This window comes from Physeter macrocephalus, chromosome 11 (genome assembly GCF_002837175.3).
Source record: "Physeter macrocephalus isolate SW-GA chromosome 11, ASM283717v5, whole genome shotgun sequence".
Lineage (NCBI taxonomy): Eukaryota > Metazoa > Chordata > Mammalia > Artiodactyla > Physeteridae > Physeter > Physeter macrocephalus.
Window position 1 is genome coordinate 172,196,478 of NC_041224.1, and position 19,423 is coordinate 172,215,900.

General features: G+C 37.3%; 1 protein-coding gene across 1 annotated transcript in view; it reads left to right on the forward strand.

Moving 5' to 3' along the window:
• The window catches only part of PPP4R4 (protein phosphatase 4 regulatory subunit 4), a 125,240-nt gene that overhangs the window by 2,815 nt on the left and 103,002 nt on the right, over positions 1 to 19,423 (forward strand). The window contains exon 2 of the mRNA XM_028496363.2: positions 326 to 399. Within this exon, the coding sequence (XP_028352164.1) occupies positions 326 to 399 (74 nt within the window). The remainder of the gene's footprint in view (positions 1 to 325; positions 400 to 19,423) is intronic.

Here is a 19,423-nt window from a genome sequence, read left to right on the forward strand (position 1 = left end):
TATATATATATATATATATATATATATATATATATATACATACAATTGATTTCAGCAAGGTTCTGAAGCCACAATGTGATTCTCAGGCTTCGATCTAGAAGCTAGAAGGGTAAACAAACAAAAAAAAGCCCCCAACCCCCCAAACTCCACCACCTAATCCCAACAAGTAGAGACGCCTGAGGTTTGAGGGCGTCAGACCCTTGGTTAGTTTTCAGTGATAACGCTTAATTGTGAAACTTTTTCCTTAGTCCATACTCAGATAGGGTCCCTGGAGGCAAGACTGATCCGATGTTTGCGTGCATAATTTGTGTTTTACACTTGACAGACACCAGAAGAAATAGAAAGATTGACAGTTGATGAAGACCTCAGTGATATTGAAAGGGCTGTTTATCTGCTCAGGTATTTCATAAAGTCTTTTTGTGATAATTGCTGCTTTTCCTGTGGCAGCATCCACAAATGATTTCTGAAATGTCATGTTACGGTTCTGTTCAGATTTACTTAACCACTTGAACAGAGTACTTTTGCATGCGCAGCGCTTAATTATGTTATAAATTAAGATTTAGATATGGACTTAGGAACTTGAGAACCGAAATCAAATAAGATACCTAGCTTATAGAATATTGATTGGAGGAGGAACAGAACAACTAATGGTTTGAGTTGAATCTCATTAAAAAAAAAATCTTGCAGCTTTGGTTGTCCTCGCATAAGATCCAATAAATTTAGATGAGACTTAAGAATATCCAGTGATTAATTTTAAGTTAATTGCAGAGTATGAACTTTATATGCTATTTACTGTACAGAAAAAAAAATCCACAAATATGGTAGTTCAATTTTTTTCCCTCAGGATATCCTGTTTATATTACTTCTGCTATGTGCGCTTTATAATTTTGCCTGAGAGATTTTAAAATTTAATTGCGTCTACTCTCACTTAAGTTTCATCTTACAAGCCCTACAGAATTGCTTAAGCCAAATGGTTATTACAAATATTTACAAGATTTCTCTCAACTATTTTAAAAATTGTGCTGTGGATTTAACTTCTTAAAAGCTGATGTGAACATTAATGAAAATATCTATAAAAATACTTCAGAAATAGAAATTTTCCTAAAGCATTTTGTGTACATTGTTTTAAAATTTTTCTTGCACATTTCCCCCCCCTTTTGGCAAATTAGTTTTCGCTTTTTTTTTTTTTGGAATCAGATTTTGAAAACTGGTGTTATTTACCTCCTAGGATATTTGTCATCCTTGTTTCCTTAGCTCAGGTCTACTTTGCCGGTTTCAGGTGCTGGCAAATTTCTTCTTCTTCTTTCATGTTTTATAGATCATGTTTCTAGTCCCATGATATTCACTGAATGACCCTGTTAAAAAAACAATCTCCTCTCCTTGACTTCCATTTTCTTAATTATTCTGTAGCCTATTAGTGACATCTTGGGTTCTATTCTTGTCAGAATTTTAGCATGCTTACAATTTAGACCATTCTCTTCAATAATTCTGTTACTTTAAAATGTTTCTGGATCTTAGACCTTATGTTGGGGTTATTTCCCCTCATCTTTTGGTGATTTATGGTAGCCTGCCCTCATCGTTTCTACCTGTTTGTTTTATTTTATTATTTTTAAAATTTTCATTGGAGTATAGTTGATTTACAATGTTGTGTCAGTTTCAGGTGTATAGCTACCTATTTCTTTTAAAGGAAAATGGTTTTATCTATGTATGAGTTAACAGTATGTGTTTTTGATGTTTCATGGAGACTATGCCTTTTAACTTATTTTGATAATTGTGTAATATTTGAAGTACTTTATTCCTTAATGATTAACGTGTCCAATATGGTGAACAGTAGTTGTAAGCATCTGCCTTTTCCCACATTTCTTTTGTTTGGAGTAGGTAGACAACTGGTGAAAACTTGGATAAGCTTCTTTTAGCATACAGCAGTTAATGACTTGAAGTCAGTGCCTACTTACTCCTACTTAATTCTCTCCGTATAAATGCTGGCTGACAATGAGGAAATAGAGAGTTTTGCTCTACTTACTTGCGACAGCAGATACCTTATTTTAGGTATCAGTGACAAGGCTTCTTTTTTAGGATAGCTTATTTTCTATTTTGCTTTTATTGTTAGCGAACCAGGTCGTCTAAGTTGTTTGAATTTCTCAGACAAAGAACGTAAGTTTCATCCAGTTCTGGAACTGACAAAGCCCTTACAGAGGCAGATGGGTCCTCTCATTCTTAGGCAAGAGAGTTTTAAAAGAGATCTGATATCTCCTTTAGTTTCTAGTGGCTCATCTACCTTGAAGGAGGTTTGCAAGGTGACTCAAAAGGCAAACACTAGCTTGGTTGTGCGTGGGCTCTCCGGCTGAGTTCTTCTTTTGTATTCCTACCATCTCACCACCTCCTGGGGGAAAGTGGGATTTCACCTTTAGGCCAGCTTCTGAAGGGATAACAAGACGCCTGCCTGAAGGGTTCTTTCTTCCCTGGGATTCAGGAGAGGGTGTGGGATTGTCTTATGGACATGTTCCAAACTTTGCCTCTGTTAAAGCTGTTAAAGCCTCTTCTCTCATGTATTGAGCCTTCTATTTTAAATGTAATTTATTCCTTTTTTTTCCTATTTGTACTTCCCAATGCTGTAGAATCTAATACTGAGTCCTTTTTTTCCCTCTATGATTTTCAGGTTTATTTTTGAGTGCTTTACCTTTTCCTCTGTTTTGGATATTTAATATCAAGAATTTTCCTCTTTGCTTTTGAATGTCAGATTTGTTTCTATAGCTCTCTTATTTTTGTACATTAAATCTATTTTGGAAGATTATGTTACATTAGATTTTAGAGTCAAATGTATAAGTATTGGTAGGAAATGCTTTATATTAGTGGAGGTTCTGATAGCATTTAAACTGAACCTAGTATCTAAAAAAGCATTATATTGGACTGCTGTCCAATGAAAAACAAATTACCCTGTTCATTATCTTACCCTAAAATATGGCAGATCAATTATTAATGCTATTTTCATAATTAAGTTTACTTAAAAAAAATAAATTTATTTATTTATTTTTGGCTGTGTTGGGTCTTCGTTTCTGTGCGAGGGCTTTCTCTAGTTGCGGCAAGCGGGGACCACTCTTCATTGCAGTGCGCGGGCCTCTCACTGTCGCGGCCTCTCTTGTTGCGGAGCATAGGCTCCAGACGCGCAGGCTCAGTAGTTGTGGCTCACGGGCCTAGTTGCTCGGTGGCATGTGGGATCTCCCCAGACCAGAGCTCGACCCCGTGTCCCCTGCATTGGCAGGCAGATTCTCAACCACTGCGCCACCAGGGAAACCCCATAATTAAGTTTAGAACATTACAGTATTTGAAGATTTGACAAAGATGATTCTGTGGTTTTGCATAAATGTGATGCTGATATACCCATCTGTGGCATTTAGCACTGAAACAAAACAACTTTCCTAATAGTCACAGCTTGTGGCTTAGTCAAAATCATATCACAATATCTTCTTTTAGTTCTCTCTCTTCTTTGTGATTTTGGTGTATATTTTAGGAATAATTTTGTTAGAGAAGGGTCCTAAGTTTGTACACTGTGCTTTCATTAGGTAAACCTTTACTCGCATATCTCTAGTTGCCTGTCAGATAAATTCCAGACCCTTAAGCTTGGCATAAGTGACTCCATCTTAGCTCTGCAATGGGATGTTCCACCAGGCCCTCAACTTTTTTTTTTTAATGGCTTCATTGAGGTGTCGTTCATATGCCATATGGTTCACCCATTTATAGTTGAGTGGTTTCATGTTTTCACAGAGTTGTGTGTTCATCACCACAGTCAATTTTAGAGCATGTTCGGAAGAAACCCTGTACCTATTGGCAGTCAGTCCCCACTTCTGCCCAATCTTCGCATCCTTTGGGAACCACTAGTCTACCTACTTTCTTTATGGATTTGCCTATTCTGGACATTTTATGTAAAATTATACAATATGTGGCCTTTTGTGACTGATTTCTTTCACTTAGTATAATGTTTTCAAGGTTCATCGGCATTGTAGCATGTCAGTACTTTGTTTCTTTTTACTGCTGAAGGGTATTCCACCGTGGGAGTATATCACATTTTGTTTGTTCATACACTCAGGTTGTTTCCACGCAGTCCTTCACTTTTTGAAGCAGTCGTGCTGCCTTATTCACTGTTACTCAGATACATCACGTTCATCCTTAACTCTGCTTTTCCCCGTCCTGGGATACCTTTCGTTATACCTCTCCAATATTTTCCAGCTCCAGGATCCAGCTGTAATCTTGCATCTTTCATAAGGCCTTTCCTAACTGCTGAAACTAGATGGGATCGCAGGCTCTCTGAGCTCCCATATCACTTAGTGGCTGCATACCTTTGTATTCCTTAACTTGTGTGTGTGCATACGTTGTCTTCAATAGACTGTAAGCTCTTAGAGGGTAAGCTGTTTTTTATTGTTGTTGCTGTTTTGATTCTTTCTTGTTCTGTGCTATGATATAAATATATACCTCTTAATGGAATAAAGTGTGTTTATTTATCTTAAGATGACCAAAGTGCCAGATGAATTAAGCAACTTTTGACTTTTTTGTATTGTAGGCAATAGAATCAGACAGATTTAGGTTATGTCCTACCACTTACTATCTGTGTGATCATGGGCAAGTTATTATGGTTGTTAAGTCCTGGTTTTCTTATCTGCAAAGTGGAAAATAATAATTCTTGTTTCCCAAGGTGGTTGTATTATGTGTAGAGCCCCAAACACCAAAAAGGTACCCAATTAATATTAATTCCCTTCTGTTTCCTTTGCCATGTCCCTAATTCCTTACTCCTTAGGTGCTCAAGGTACATTACAAACTTTTAAAAGAGGATAGCAGTATTAATTTTGTCTTCCAATAGTTTAATAAAGTAATAGGCAAGTAAAGTATATCAACTGAAGTTTGTGATAGATATCTATTAACTTCCTTTGCTAATAGTATTTATTAGAATCGTCACATATTATACTTATTTTAAACTGATGATAAGGTCAGCCTGTTTAAGCAATATTTGCTGTTTATATTATGCATTAAATGTGTTGATTGGTTAATGTACCTAACCTTAATTTTATGTTGCTTACTTTTACAGTCATTTAAAAACCGTTTGCCACTTTGCACTGTGAGTTTTGAAACATTTCGCCCTTTGCCTTTTAGGGACAGTCAGATAAAGTACATCGTTAATTAGGAACTTTTTCCCTTTTCTTTCTCTCCGCCCCCACCCCACCTCCCCTTTTTTAAAAAAAAATAGGAGTAAGTGCTCCCCCTAGTGATACCACAGCGTGAGAATCTGCAGCCAAATCTGGAAATAAAAGTGCTGTAAACTGTGGCTATTGCTGATCACATTTGGGAACTCTTGCATTCAAGACTAGCACAGGGTAGCAATGAGGTCATGAGGAAGAACTTTGCTACCGGCTAGCTTTTGGTTGTTTTATGTTTAAGACTACCTGTCCTATTTGCTTGGCAAATGGGAAAAGTTGTGTGAAAATCTCCTTTGTATGCCCTTATTTCTAAGATCTTCTGTATCTCCACACTTCTTTTGCCTTTACTATTCTTTTGATTTCTTTATTTTTTTTGACACCTGTCATTTAGTACTGTTTTGGTCAGGTGGGGTGCTTACGGGTTGTGTGTGTGTGTGTGTGTGTGTGTGTGTGTGTGTGAGAGAGAGAGAGAGAGAGAGAGAGAGTGTGTGTGTGTGTGTCTGTCTGTGTGTGAGAGAGAGAGAGAGAGAGAGAGTGTGTGTGTGTGTGTGTGTGTGTGTGTGTGTGTGTGTGTGTGTGTGCGCGCCTTGAGTAGCCAGGATTGCATGCCCGGTTTTCTCGAGTGTTGTGCTGGAGAGGCACATCACAATTTTTACTCCCTCACATTTGGGATGAATTGGTTAGTTAATCACCCAAAATTGGTTAATATTAATGTGGGGAGTCATAAAAATGATCCATACTTTCAGTATTTCATTTTAGTGTAAAAAAATACATTTGTTTGCTAATCTTTTGTTGTAGGTCCACTACCTTTTGAGTATGGGTCTGCTTAATACAGTTCATAATCCTTTTTCTTGCATAAATACCCCCATAATGCATTTATAATGTCACGTTCAGGTTTCTTTAAAGTTGAGTGATAATTTTTTTTATAACTTTATTTATTTACTTTTATAAATTTGTTTATTTTATTTATTTTTGGCTGCATTGGGTCTTCGTTGCTGTGTGGGGGCTTTAGTTGCGGCAAGCGGGGGGCTACTCTTCGTTGCAGTGTGCGGGCCTCTCATCGCGATGGCTTCTCTTGTTGTGGAGCACGGGCTCTAGGTGCGTGGGCTTCAGTAGTTAGGCACATGGGCTCAGTAGCTGTGGCACGCGGGCTTCAGTAGCCGTGGCTCGCGGACTCTAGAGCACAGGCTCTGTAGTTGTGGTGCACGGGCTTAGCTGCTCTGTGGCATGTGGGATCTTCCCAGACCAGGGCTCGAACCCGAGTTCCCTGCGTTGGCAGGTAGATTCTTAACCACTGCACCACCAGGGAAGCTCTAAAGTTGAGTGAGAATTTAAAGATGCTTATGAAGCAGTCTGAAAGCCTGTCTTAGATTTTTTTGATTATTTTTTACTCCGCTTTTGCAAGTTGTCTTGTTCTTCCTAATTCAATAGCAGTTTCCTTTGGCAACTTATCTTTGTTGAGTTTTTCTAAAACTTTCAATTTAGTTGTCATAGAAACGACTCTGTCTTTGCATTCATATGTTTATGTAATACTTAATTATGTAATTGCAGCATCAAGTAAATTGGGATAAACTGGTGTGAGAACAAACACAGCTGACTCTTGGTTACAACTCAACTGGTTACAGCAGGAGCATGTGGGCATTTCAGAGAGCAGCCTATTAGCTGTAAGCTTTCAGTTTGCCTTTGGCAGGAAAGCGGAGAGTGTTGCTTAGTTGGGAGAGTCTTTTACACCTTGTTGAGAGAGGTACTGTCCCTTTTCAGAACATGTGCTGAGATGATCTTGCTTCAACCTTGGATACCCATGATATTCCTCTCTTGTCTCTGCATTGAGTTTGGTCCATGGTCTGGTCTGTTCTTCCTTCACCGTTCTATTCTTAAAAAAAAAAAAAGAAATTAATGGATTAAGAATCTCAGTTAAAGAGGTACTTTCATAAACATATATTTTATTTGTTTTTTAAAACAAACTTTTGGAACATATGCAGAAATGAGCACACATCATAAATATACAGCTTGTTATATTTGCACAAGTTAAAAAAACACCCATCTAACCAGCATCCAGATTAAGAAATAGGACATAACCTGTTTGTATTAGCCTCGTAGCTTCCCATGTACCCTTGTCCAGTTTCCCCCATTCCCTGCAAAGGGTAACTATACTATCCTAACTTCTAACACTGTAGGTTAGTTTGCCTGACTTTGAACTTTATATAGTAGGAACCACGGACTATACTGCTTTGTGTTTAGCTTCTTTTGCTCAGCCTTTTAAAAAAGAGATCTGTCCATATTGTTGCATGGAGAAATAGATTGTTCATTCTCATTCCTGTATGGTATTCCATTATATGAATATACCATATCATTTGCTTAACTCTTGGTGGACATTTCTTTTGTTTTCAGTCTTTGGCTATTATGAATAATGCCGCTATGAACATTCTTGTACAAGTCTTTTGGTGAATATATGTAGGCATTTCTTTTAGGTGTCTTCATAGAACTAGAACTGTTGGTCACAGCATATGCATATGTCCAGCTTAGAAGGTACTGCTAAACAATTTTCCAAAGTGCTTGTACCAGTTTATACTTCTACCAGCAGCGCATGAGTGGTCCCACCCTATATTTTTTAGGAAACAAAAGTGACAAACTTTCTAGTACATAAATTTCTAGTATATCCATAATGAACTACCTACCTAATAGCGCATAGAATTTTCTGTTATTCTGTGTATGATTTACTTAGATCACATAAATTTTTTCTTTCCCTATAAGAGAGTTTCAATAAATTTTTACAATTAGTTTTTATTTATTTATTTATTTGCGGCTGTGTTGGGTCTTCATTGTTGCTCGCGGGCTTTCTCTAGTTGTGGTGAGTAGGGGCTACTCTTCGTTGTGGTGTGCGGGCTTGGGCTACTCTTCGTTGTGGTGTGCGGGCTTCTCACTGCGGTGGCTTGTCTTGTTGCGGAGCATGGGCTCTAGGCGCGCGGGCCTACCTAATAGCGCATAGAATTTTCTGTTATTCTGTGTATGATTTACTTAGATCACATAAATTTTTTCTTTCCCTAGAAGAGAGTTTCAATAAATTTTTACAATTAGTTTTTATTTATTTATTTATTTGCGGCTGTGTTGGATCTTCATTGTTGCTCGCGGGCTTTCTCTAGTTGTGGTGAGTAGGGGCTACTCTTCGTTGTGGTGCGCGGGCTTCTCACTGCGGTGGCTTGTCTTGTTGCGGAGCATGGGCTCTAGGCGCGCGGGCTTCAGTAGTTGTGGCTCGCGGGCTCAGTAGTTGTGGCTCATGGGCTCTAGAGCGCAGGCTCAGTAGTTGTGGTGCACGGGCTTAGTTGCTCCGCGGCATGTGGGATCTTCCCGGACCAGGGCTAGTGTCCCCTGCGTTGGCAGGCCCGTGTCCCCTGCATTGGCAGGCGGATTCTTAACCACTGCGCCACCAGGGAAGTCCCTACAATTAGTTTTTATTCTGCTAGACTGCTTGGTTAGAAGGTCTTCTTTCATGGGTACCACCTCCAGTACCATTAAACCACAGAGGAAAGTCCAGTGATCTTTATATCTGTACCTCTTTCAACTTGGATATTTTGCTTTTTGCAGTGCCTTTTGTTGTACATGGTGGCCACCAAATGTGGGAGGCAGGGAGAAAGTGTTCAGACTTAGTTCTTCACAGTCACCACGTTTTTGGCGTTATGATACTGGTATGTGGTAATCAGGTCAGACATAATCGCAAAATCTATTATATCCTTGTCTGTGGCTGTGCCTTACAGTGTAATTTCCCCTCCAAATCAGAGATGTTAATAATGGAGATTTATAATGAAACTAATAGTTGCTTTAGAGTGAATCTTAGGAGTTCAGGTTAAAACATACAAAATATTAATTGAGTACTTAGTATGTGTTAGGCGTCTCCTGGAGAACAAGTGGCATTGTACCAGCAGATACTTGTGTTCAAGGAAGTACTTGTTTAAGGAAGCAAACACACTTTTCTGAAGTTTCACTAGAAGTCACCTCTAGTTAATGAGTATGTTGGGCATTGAGAAGGCAGTCTGTAGTGTCGGAAATACTTTGTCTTAAGACAGGCCCAGAAATATTCTTAGAGGCCGAGGCTTGCTCATTTATCTATTGAGAGACCTTGGGTAAGTTGCTTATCTGAGTCCAAGCCTCCTAATCTAAACTGGGAAGTGTAAAACCTACATTGCAGGATTGTTGAGAAGATTAGAGGAAGTGCATGCAGAGGACACAATGCTTGGTGTAGAGTTGTGTTCAGTAAAGGATAATTGTTATTGGTCTTTTAAATCAACTGTTGGCAATTCAGAGCATACTTTACTTTGGATGCATAGGCAACTTCCTATCCAGAAACTTCATGTAGTTATAAAATTTTCTCTACAGATGGTGCCCCTTTGCAATTAATTCTCCACCCTGACCCTAGGCAACCAATGATCTGCTTTTTGTCACTATACATTAGTGACAGATTCTTCTGTTCTAGAATGTAGACATGTTTTCATATCTCTTGGGTAAATGCCTGAGAATGGAATGCTGGATCACTGGATGAGTATATATACATTTCATTTCAGTTCTATTGAGGTATATTGACATCTAATAACCTGCACATATTTAAACTGTACAATTTGATGAATTTTGACCTCTGTGTGTATACCCATAAAGCTATCATCACCATTAAGATAATGAACATACCCATCACTCCCCAAAGTAACTTTGTGCTTCTTTGTAATATCCTCCCCCTTTCTTCTGATAGCCTCTCCTACTCCAGGCAACCACTGATCTGCTTTCTGACGCTACAGATTAGTTTTCAGTTTGTAGAATTTTATAGAAATGAATCATACAGTAGCTACTCTTTCGTCTGGCTTCTTTTACTCAACATAATTATTTGGAATTTCATTCATGATGTTGCATGTATCAATAGTTTATTCCTTTTTATTATTGTTAATTATTCCATTTTAAAGATATAGCACATTTTGTTTATCCAGGCACTAGTTGATGGACATTTGGGTAACTTCAAGTTTTTGGCGATTACAAACTAAGTGGCTGTAAACGTTCATGTACAGATCTTTGTGTGGACATGTGCTTTCTTTCCTCTGGTGAATAGCTAGCAGTGGAATGGCTGGGTCATATAGTAGGTGTACGTTTACATTTTCAAGAAACTGCTAAACTGTTTCAAGTGATTATACAGTTTTACATTTCCACCAGGAGAGTATGAGAGTTTGAATTGCTCCGTAAACTTACCGACACTTGGTATGATCAGTCTTTTTGGTTTTAGGTCATTCTGGTGGTATTACCAGTGGTCTAGTGTAGTGGTATTTCATTGTATTTATAATTTGGATTTCCCAAATGACCAGTGAACATTGAACATCTTTACATGTGATTATGAGTCAGATTGCTGTGGTCTAATTTTGATGAGGTCTAATTCATTGATTTTTTTCATTATAGTTAGTGCTTTTTGTGTTATATGTAAGAAATCTTTGCCAAATCTAGGTCAATTAAATTTTTTTCCTGTGCTTTCTTTTAGAAGTTTTGAGGTTTTAGCTCTTAATTTCAGGTCTGTGATTCATTTCCACTTAAATTTTGTATGTGGTGTAAGGTAAGGATTGAGGTTAATTTTTTTTTCCACATAGCTGTAGTGTACAGTGGAAAGGGCCAGTTTGCTACTTTAAGAATCAGGGGACCTGGTGTCTATCTCTGCTATCACATTCAAGTCACTTAAGTTCTTCAGACATCGTTTCCCCCTCTTCTCTCCAGACGATATGATGGGTTGGGCCTCAGAATTTACAAGTTCCATTAGCAAGTTCCATCTTGCTTCAGCAGGCTGTCTTCAATTCTAAGAAAGAAGATAAGGAAAAGATGTTGAACCTCAGTTTCTTATTTCATCCACTAGGCGGTGCTAACGGACATCCCTGTAAGGGCAAAAACTTGGATAGGTGAACAGTTTCAGGGCTTTTAAAAAAGGTCACCTTTGAAGAAGATATTCATAATTCAGAAAGTGCCTGTGTTTCATTAAGGAGTAGATGCAATAATATTATAATAAAACCGAAAATACCGTTTATCACTGAAAAAATATCAGAGTAGAACAATATTTTCTTTAAAAAGTTCTGTATATTTGGTTTTAATATGTTTTGGGCAGAATGAGAGTTATATGGCTAGCATAAAAATATTTACATATTCAGGTGAAAAATTAGACTGAGAAGTCTGATCGATTTAGAATTGTCATAGAAATTCTCTTGGTAATAAACTTGTAAACTATATTTGCTTGGAAATACTTTTGGTAATAAAATTATAAACTATATTTCCTTGAGTAGTAGACATTGTTGAAGAGGAAAAGGATTCACAAAAGTACAGCCTGGGCATCTCTCCTTCTGGTGATGGTGGGGGGGGAGGGGGGATGATTTACACATACAGTTTGTGTGTGTGTGTATCTCACATAATTTTCCAATTATTTGCGGGGTTTTTCCAGATACCTTCCTGTTATTCGTTTCTAGTTTAATTCTGTAATGGGCACAGAACACACTTTGCTTGAATTTATTTCTTCTAAATTTGCTGAGGTTTGTTTTTTGGCCAGAACATGGGTCGATCTTGGTGATTATTCCATGTATATTTGAATGTGTATTCTCCCGCTGTTGGTGTAATGTTCTATAAATGTCAGTTGGTAAACTTGGTTGATATTTTTCAGATCTTCTGTATCTCTAAGGATATTTGCTACTTGTTCTACTGACTAAACAACTGGAATACTGAAGTCTCTAACTATAATTGCAGATTTGTCTACTCCTTTCAAATATATCATTTTTACCAGTGGTTTATGTATTTTGATATTTGTAATTAACGCATATACCATTAGGGTTGTTATATTTTCTTGGTGAAGTAACCCCTCGTAGCTATGTAATGTTTGTTTTTATCCCTAGAAATATTCCTTGTGTGAAGTCTACTTTATCTGATAGTGATATACTCACTCCAGCTTTCTTTTGGTTAGTGTTTACACAGTATATCTTTTAATGCCCTTTTACTTTTCTTAAAAAAATAATTTTAATTTTGGAATTATTTTAGATTTCCAGAGACGTTACAAAGATAGTTTAGAGTTACTGTATGCCTATTACCGGTTTCCCCTAAAGCTAACATCTTACATAACCATGGTATATTTGTTAAAATAAGAAATTAACATTGGTATAACACTATTTACTAAGTGCCAGACTTTGTTTGGATTTCACCAGTTTTTTCACTAATGTCCTTTTTTTCCTGTTTCAGAATCTAATCCAGGATATCACATTGCATTTAGTTATCCCATCTCCTTAGTCTCCTCTGGGCTATGACACATTCTTAGTCTTTCCTTGCTTTTCATGATCTTGATCGTTTTAAAGAGTACTGGTCAGGTGTTTTGTAGTATGTCCCTGAACTTGTGTTTGTCTGATGTTTTTCTCACTGTTAGATTGGAGTTTTGGGCTTTTGGGAAGAATACCGTAGGGGAGACGTGCCTCTCTCATCCCATCATTTCAGGGGTACATGACATCAGCATGACTTATCACTGATGTTAATCTTGATCACTTAGTTGAAGTTGCATCTGCCAGATTCCTCCACTGTTTGAGTGGTGAGAGAGGACCTCCCAGCCTTGTTCCTGATCTTTGGGGGAAAGCATTCAGTCTCTCATCATTAAGTCATTAAGTATGATGTTGGCTGTAGGTTTCTTATGGATACTATTAAGTTAAGGAAGTTTCCTCAAGTCCTAATTTGCTGACAGTTTTTTAAAAATCATGAATGAGTATAAAATCTTGTTGAATGCTTTTTTCATGAATCTATTGATATCATATATGGCTTTTCTTATTTAGTCCTTAATATGGTGAATTACACTGATCAGTTTTCAAATGATGAACCAGCCTTGCATTCTTGGGATGAAATCTACTTGGTCATGATGTATGAGTCTTGTATATGTTTCTGGACTCAATTTGCTACTATGTTTTTGAGGATTTTTGCATCTCTTTTAATGAGAGATATTGGTTTGCAGTTTTATTATAATATCTGTGCCTAGTTTTTGGTTTTAGGGGGATGCTCATGAGATGACTTGGGAAGTGGTTTTCTATTTTTCTGGAAGAGATTGTCTAGGATCGATATTTTTTCTTCCCTAAATGTTAGGTAGAATTCATCCATTAAACCATCTGGGCCTGGAATTTTATTTTTGAAAGATTTTTAACTAAAAATTCTACTTATTTAATAGATATTTGGGTATTTGGGTCATTTATTTTTTCTTGAGTGAGTTTTGGTAGTTTTTGTCTTTCAGGTACTTAACTATTTCATCTACACTACTGAATTTATTGGCATCATATTATGCTATGCTAGTATCCCCTTTTAATGTTTGTGGGACCAGCAGTGATGTCCTCTCTTTTATTCCTCATATTGGTAATTTGTGTCTTCTCAGGTTTTTTTCTTGTTTAACATGGCTAAAGGTTTACCAGTTTTTTTGATCTTTTCAAAGAACCAGCTTTTGATTTTATTATTATTTTTTTTTAATGTTTTCAGTTTCACTGATTTTTATTCTAATATTTATTATTTCCTTCCTTCTGCTTGCTTTACATTTGGTTTTCTCTTCTTTTTCTAGTTTTAAAAAAAATTTATTTATTTATTTATTTTTGGCTGCGTTGGATCTTCGTTGCTGCGTGTGGGCTTTCTCTAGTTGCCGCGAGAGGGGCCTACTCTTCATTGCAGTGCGCGGGCTTCTTATTGTGGTGGCTTCTCTTGTTGTGGAGCACCGGCTCTAGGCACGCGGGCTTCAGTAGTTGTGGCACGTAGGCTCAGTAGTCGTGGCTCATGGGCTCCAGAGTGCAGGCTCAGTAGTTGTGGCACACGGGCTTAGTTGCTCTGTGGCATGTGGGATCTTCCCGGACCAGGGATTGAACCCATGTCGCCTGCACTGGCAGGCGGATTCTTAACCACTGCGCCACCAGGGAAGTCCCTTCTTTCTCTAGTTTCTTAAAGGGAAGCTCAGGTTATTGATTTTTAGATCGTTCTTCTATTCTAATATATGCATTTTAATGCTATAAATTTCCATTTAGCTGCATCCTACAAATTTTAATATGTTGTATCTTCATTATCGTTTACTTGAAAAAGTTTTAAAATTTATCTCAAGACTTCTTCTTTGACTCATGAAACTCATGAGTTATTTAGAAGTGTGTTGTTTTATTTCCATATATTTGGAGATTTTCTGCATATCTTTTTGTTACTGATTTCTAATTTAGTTCCATTATGGTTTGAGCATGTACTTGCTCTGATTTCTGTGACCTCCCCTTTTTCCCCATTACAGCTCTGACTTCATTTCTTACTATTCCCTTCTTCGCTTAGTGTGTTCTCCAGCCATCCTTGCTATTCATTAAATACACCAAGTACACGTTTACCTCAGGGCTTTTGTACTTGCTGTTCCCCCTGCCTTTAATGTTTTTTTCCTCAGATATCAGCATTGCATTGCTAGCTCTATCACTTCCTTCAGATCTTTTCTCAAATTTGGGTTGTCTACTTATCTAGGATAAATGGCACCAACGTCTACTTAATGTCACAAGTTAAAAACCTGGGAGTATCCTCCGTTTTTCCTGTTCCTCATCTCTGCTATTTAAGCAGATTAAAACTTTTTTTTTTTTTTTACAAAGTAGGAACATTCACACGGTTTCTGTAGTTTTCTGAGATACACATTGTTTAAAGAACATTTGTTTCGTCAGGATGGTTTTCAAATATTGGATTAGCAGAAACCTGCTGGAGGGTCGGAAATTCCAGCGTTTTACTCATTTCTTTTGGTATAATGGTGGGTAAGTAGATGTGGCCTCCTTTCTTTTTTTTTTTCTTCAAGAAAAATATTTCTTAATGTTCCAAAATGGCATATATTTTATTAGTTAACTCTAGTCACTTATTTATTATACAGGAGTATATATATAATCCGTCTCTAGGCTAATTTTATGTTTCTTTTTATTCAGCGGTGAGAGCTATGTAACTTGGGTTTTTCTTTTAATCCCTGTTGCTAAGAAACACAGAGCACAGCCACAAACCACCTGTGTGACCTTGGGAGCATCATTTAGCTCCTGTGAATTCTGTCAGTGAAGTGAGGGAGCTGTACTAGTCATCTGCCGAGACTCCTCCTTGCTCTGTGACTCTGTAACTTAACTCCGTGCTCACCCTGGTTATCAGCTTTCCTCGGGTGGTTAGTACATACATTTCTCTTCTCCTTCAAAATTATTTACTTTTCTCTAGCTAAAAAAAACCCCCCAAATTCAGGATATACTAGTCAGCTCTGATTCTTTTGACTAGTATTTTCTAAAAAAATACTAAAGTGTTCAATATTTTGCATGTTTAAACATGTGTGCTGCTCTAAATCCTTTTGTGTAGGTAAACAGAATATACTTAGGAATAGAATGACTTGTTATTTTATTTAATCATTATTTCATAGTAAAAGTCACTACATATTATGATTTTAAAAGTCCATTATACTGCTTAGTTTCTTCGTGATTCCCATACGAAAAGCATGTGGACCTAGTCTGGACAACATATTAAAATCTTGAGATAGGGCTTCCCTGCTGGTGCAGTGGTTAAGAATCCACCTGCCAATGCAGGGGACATGGGTGCGAGCCCTGGTCTGGGAAGATCCCACATGCCGCGGAGCAATTAAGCCAGCGAGCCACAGCTACTGAGCCTGCGTGCCTAGAGCCCGTGCTCCACAACAAGAGAAGCCCGTGCACTGCAACAAAGACTGGTCCCCGCTCGCTGCAACTAGAGAAAGCCCGTCCACAGCAACAAAGATCCAATGCACCCAAAAATAAATAAATAAAATAATAAGTAAATTTATTTTAAAAATTTAAACATAAAATCTTGAGATATATTTATAATTTAGGTAGGATATATACATCATTATTTACTCCTATAGATCCATATTTACTCATTGACTTACAAATGGTGTAAGTAGCAATTATATTAACTTAGATGATATTTTTCTTCAAGACAACTATAACTGGAGGACTGGTAATTCATATATTGCTGAAAGGAGTGATAGGAATGTCTGAAATAGTTCTTTTACTATAAGGGACAGTAGGGAGAAAATTGGCTTTGTTTCTCTTAAAGAAGAAAATATTCCTGTGAAATTAAATTAATAGTTATTTAGGAACGCATGAGGGATCTTAATTTTGTTGTTTTATTTAAATAAGATTCTTGCTTTGTGGAGGTAGTATCCTGACCCTGGCAATAGCTAGCTAGTTAACATTGAACAACTTCCATAGTCTCTGTGGATGTTGGTTTCTTTATTGTCATAGTGTAGGGGGGTGAATTATATGCCTAAGTCCCTCTTCAACTCCATCATTCCGTTATATCATATCATTAGCATTAGAGAAAAGGAATCATTGTTTCACACAGCTTTTACAGGTTGATTTGGGGTTGACTGATGAGCTTTTACATTTCGTAATTGTACTCCATTTCTTCTGATTTGGTGCCCCACTTACAGTAATATCAGTCAAATGAATAGACAGGATCCATGCATATTGTGTTAGGGACTCGCTTTCTGTGCCATATTCTCCGCTCCTAGACTTAGCATCTCCCTGACGTGATTTCCAAATACGTGGCTATAGCCTTGGGCTTTTCTCCTAGACTTTGGGCCAGGGCTGCTTGCTGGGTGCTGCCACCACCATATCTCTACCAGAATGTCTTGATGGTTTTTCAAACTCAGTGTGCCCAAAACTGAATTCATCACTTTTTATCTAAATATGCCTCCATTTGTTATTGAAGCCTGACCATCCTTTTAAATTGTACTGGAGGGAAACCTGGCAATAATTTTGTACGCTTTCTTTTTCTCTCAGTAATTAGTTTTGTATCAAGTCCTATTGATTTTATTTCTGCAAGAAGCCACTCAGACACACAGAATCAGAGTGCTTTGCTTTTATAGTTTTCTTTCTACTTGCAGAGCACAGTGACTGGTAGATCCTGAATGTTCAGTAAGTCTTTATGAAGTGATTGAATAAATCCCCTCAGCCTGGGACCTTGGAACACACTGTTCCTTCTACTCTCTCTTGTCACTGATTCCTACTCATCTTTCAGGGAAACCCTCCTTTACCTCTGAACTAAGCGATGTTCTTGATAGTACCGTGTACTGTTCCTGTATAGGTCTTTGTACACTTAGGATGATTTCGTTGATTTTTGTTGTTTTTTTAAACTTGTGTCTTCTCTGACTGTGAAGCTCTAACAGGGCAGGGTTTGTATCTGTCTGTACCACCGTGTCCCTGCCGGGACTTAGCTCAGTGTCCAGTATATAATAAGCACTCGGTCCATATTTGTCATCTGACAAATTCTCTGGCTTGGCATAAAGCATTATTAGATTCTGCTGGAGACTCCAGAGCCAGTGCCTGGTACCCAGCAGCTCTTGAATAAATACTTGCTGAATTATTGAACATATCAGCCCACCTGTCTTCTATAGGTTAAGTAATCGGGTCTCCTTTCCTTCCTATGATAGCTGTTTATCATCTTTTCTTTCTGCAGGTGCCAGGGTGATTTTTTTCTTTCTGCAGGTGATTTTTTTTCTCTTTTTTTTTTTTTTATAGCTGTCAGTTACTATTCTGTTTTCCTCCTGGGCTCCTCTCTTACTAGATTGGCTGCGATGTAAACCAGTCCTCTTAGCTATCCCCTTTCCCTTGCTATGTCCTATATCTGTATATTTTTTAAAAATATTTTTAATGGATTTTTTACTACCATTTGTTAATGGGGAAATAAGCTGATTAAAAAGAATAATGGGAGATATTACAATGTTTCCAGGAATCTTCCAAGTTTGTGTAGTTATTCCTGAACTCATTTTTTACGTACCTTTCAATATTCCTGTTAGAGCTCGTATATTTAGGGCAGACATTAGTAATCTTCCTTTTTACTCTTTGCAAAATACTGTGGAACAATGATTTTCAGTTTTTTTTTACCATGATTCTTAGTAAGGAATACAGTTAAAATTGTGACCTAGTACATACACACGTGTTTGTGTGTGGGAATTAATATATATATAATTGAAACTAAATTTTAATAATTATTATCCTTCTATGTATACTAAATTAAAAACATATTAAAGTTACCATGCAGTATTATCCTGTTAATATTGAAATATATGGAAAAACCCAAAATAAACAGTACAAAAACAAAAATAAGGAAAGATTTATTAATGCAGCAGGTATGTTTGCTTCTTAAAAAGTTCATTCCACTCCAGAACACTTGAGGATAATGCTCATCTTGTGTACCGTTGTGAGATTTGACGTGGGCTGTGAGGGAGAGGGGAAAGGTTAGAGTAGTTCTAAGATGCGTCCATGGAGAAGCAGAGGGCTGTTTGTACCTCTGTTGGTAAAAGGAGGGAGGGGAAAAATGAGCTCAAGTTTTCATATGTGAAGTTGAAGAGCCATTCAAAAGGAGATGCTGTCTTTATTACTGGTGACACTGCTTTAGTCAGAAGAGGAGTTTGTCTCCTCTTCACAATGCATGATACTTCTGTATGCTATGTTGACATGACATTGGGATGGTAAAAGATGTATAGTGGAAATTTCAGGAAAAGAATTTTTTGTAACATGAATATTACTAAATAATTTGTGTGCACATTTTTCTCTTGCAAAATTATCACCTTAGAGACATTTTTAGGCTGACAGTTCAGCCACTTCTTACGATAGATGAAACGATGACCCTTAGTGGTCTAGTAGCCCTAGGGTATGGACTTAGAAATCATAGGTTGGAATCCTCGCTCTAATGTTTAGTAGTTGGAATACTTTTGGGAAGTCACTTTTTTTTTTTCTGGGACTCAGTTTCCTCAGCTCTAAATTAAGGATATAAGTATATTGCATATGTATTGTCAAGATTAACATGGTAATGTATGTAAAGCATCTTGTGTGACAATAAACCCTTAAATGTTGGTTTTTTTTTTTTTTTTGGAAAATGGTTTTTTATTAGATAATTTATTTTTTTATTTTTCTGAACTTTATTTATTTATTTATTTATTTATACAGCAGGTTCTTATTAGTTATCTATTTTATACATATTAGTGTATATATGTCAATCCCAATATCCCAGTTCATCCCACCCTGCCCCCCTACCCCCCTACCTGCTTTCCCCCACTTGGTGTCCATACGTTTGTTTTCTATATCTGTGTCTCTATTACTGCCTTGCAAACTGGTTCATCTGTACCATTTTTCTAGATTCCACATATATGCATTAATATACAATATTTGTCTTTCTCCTTCTGACTTACTTCACTCTGT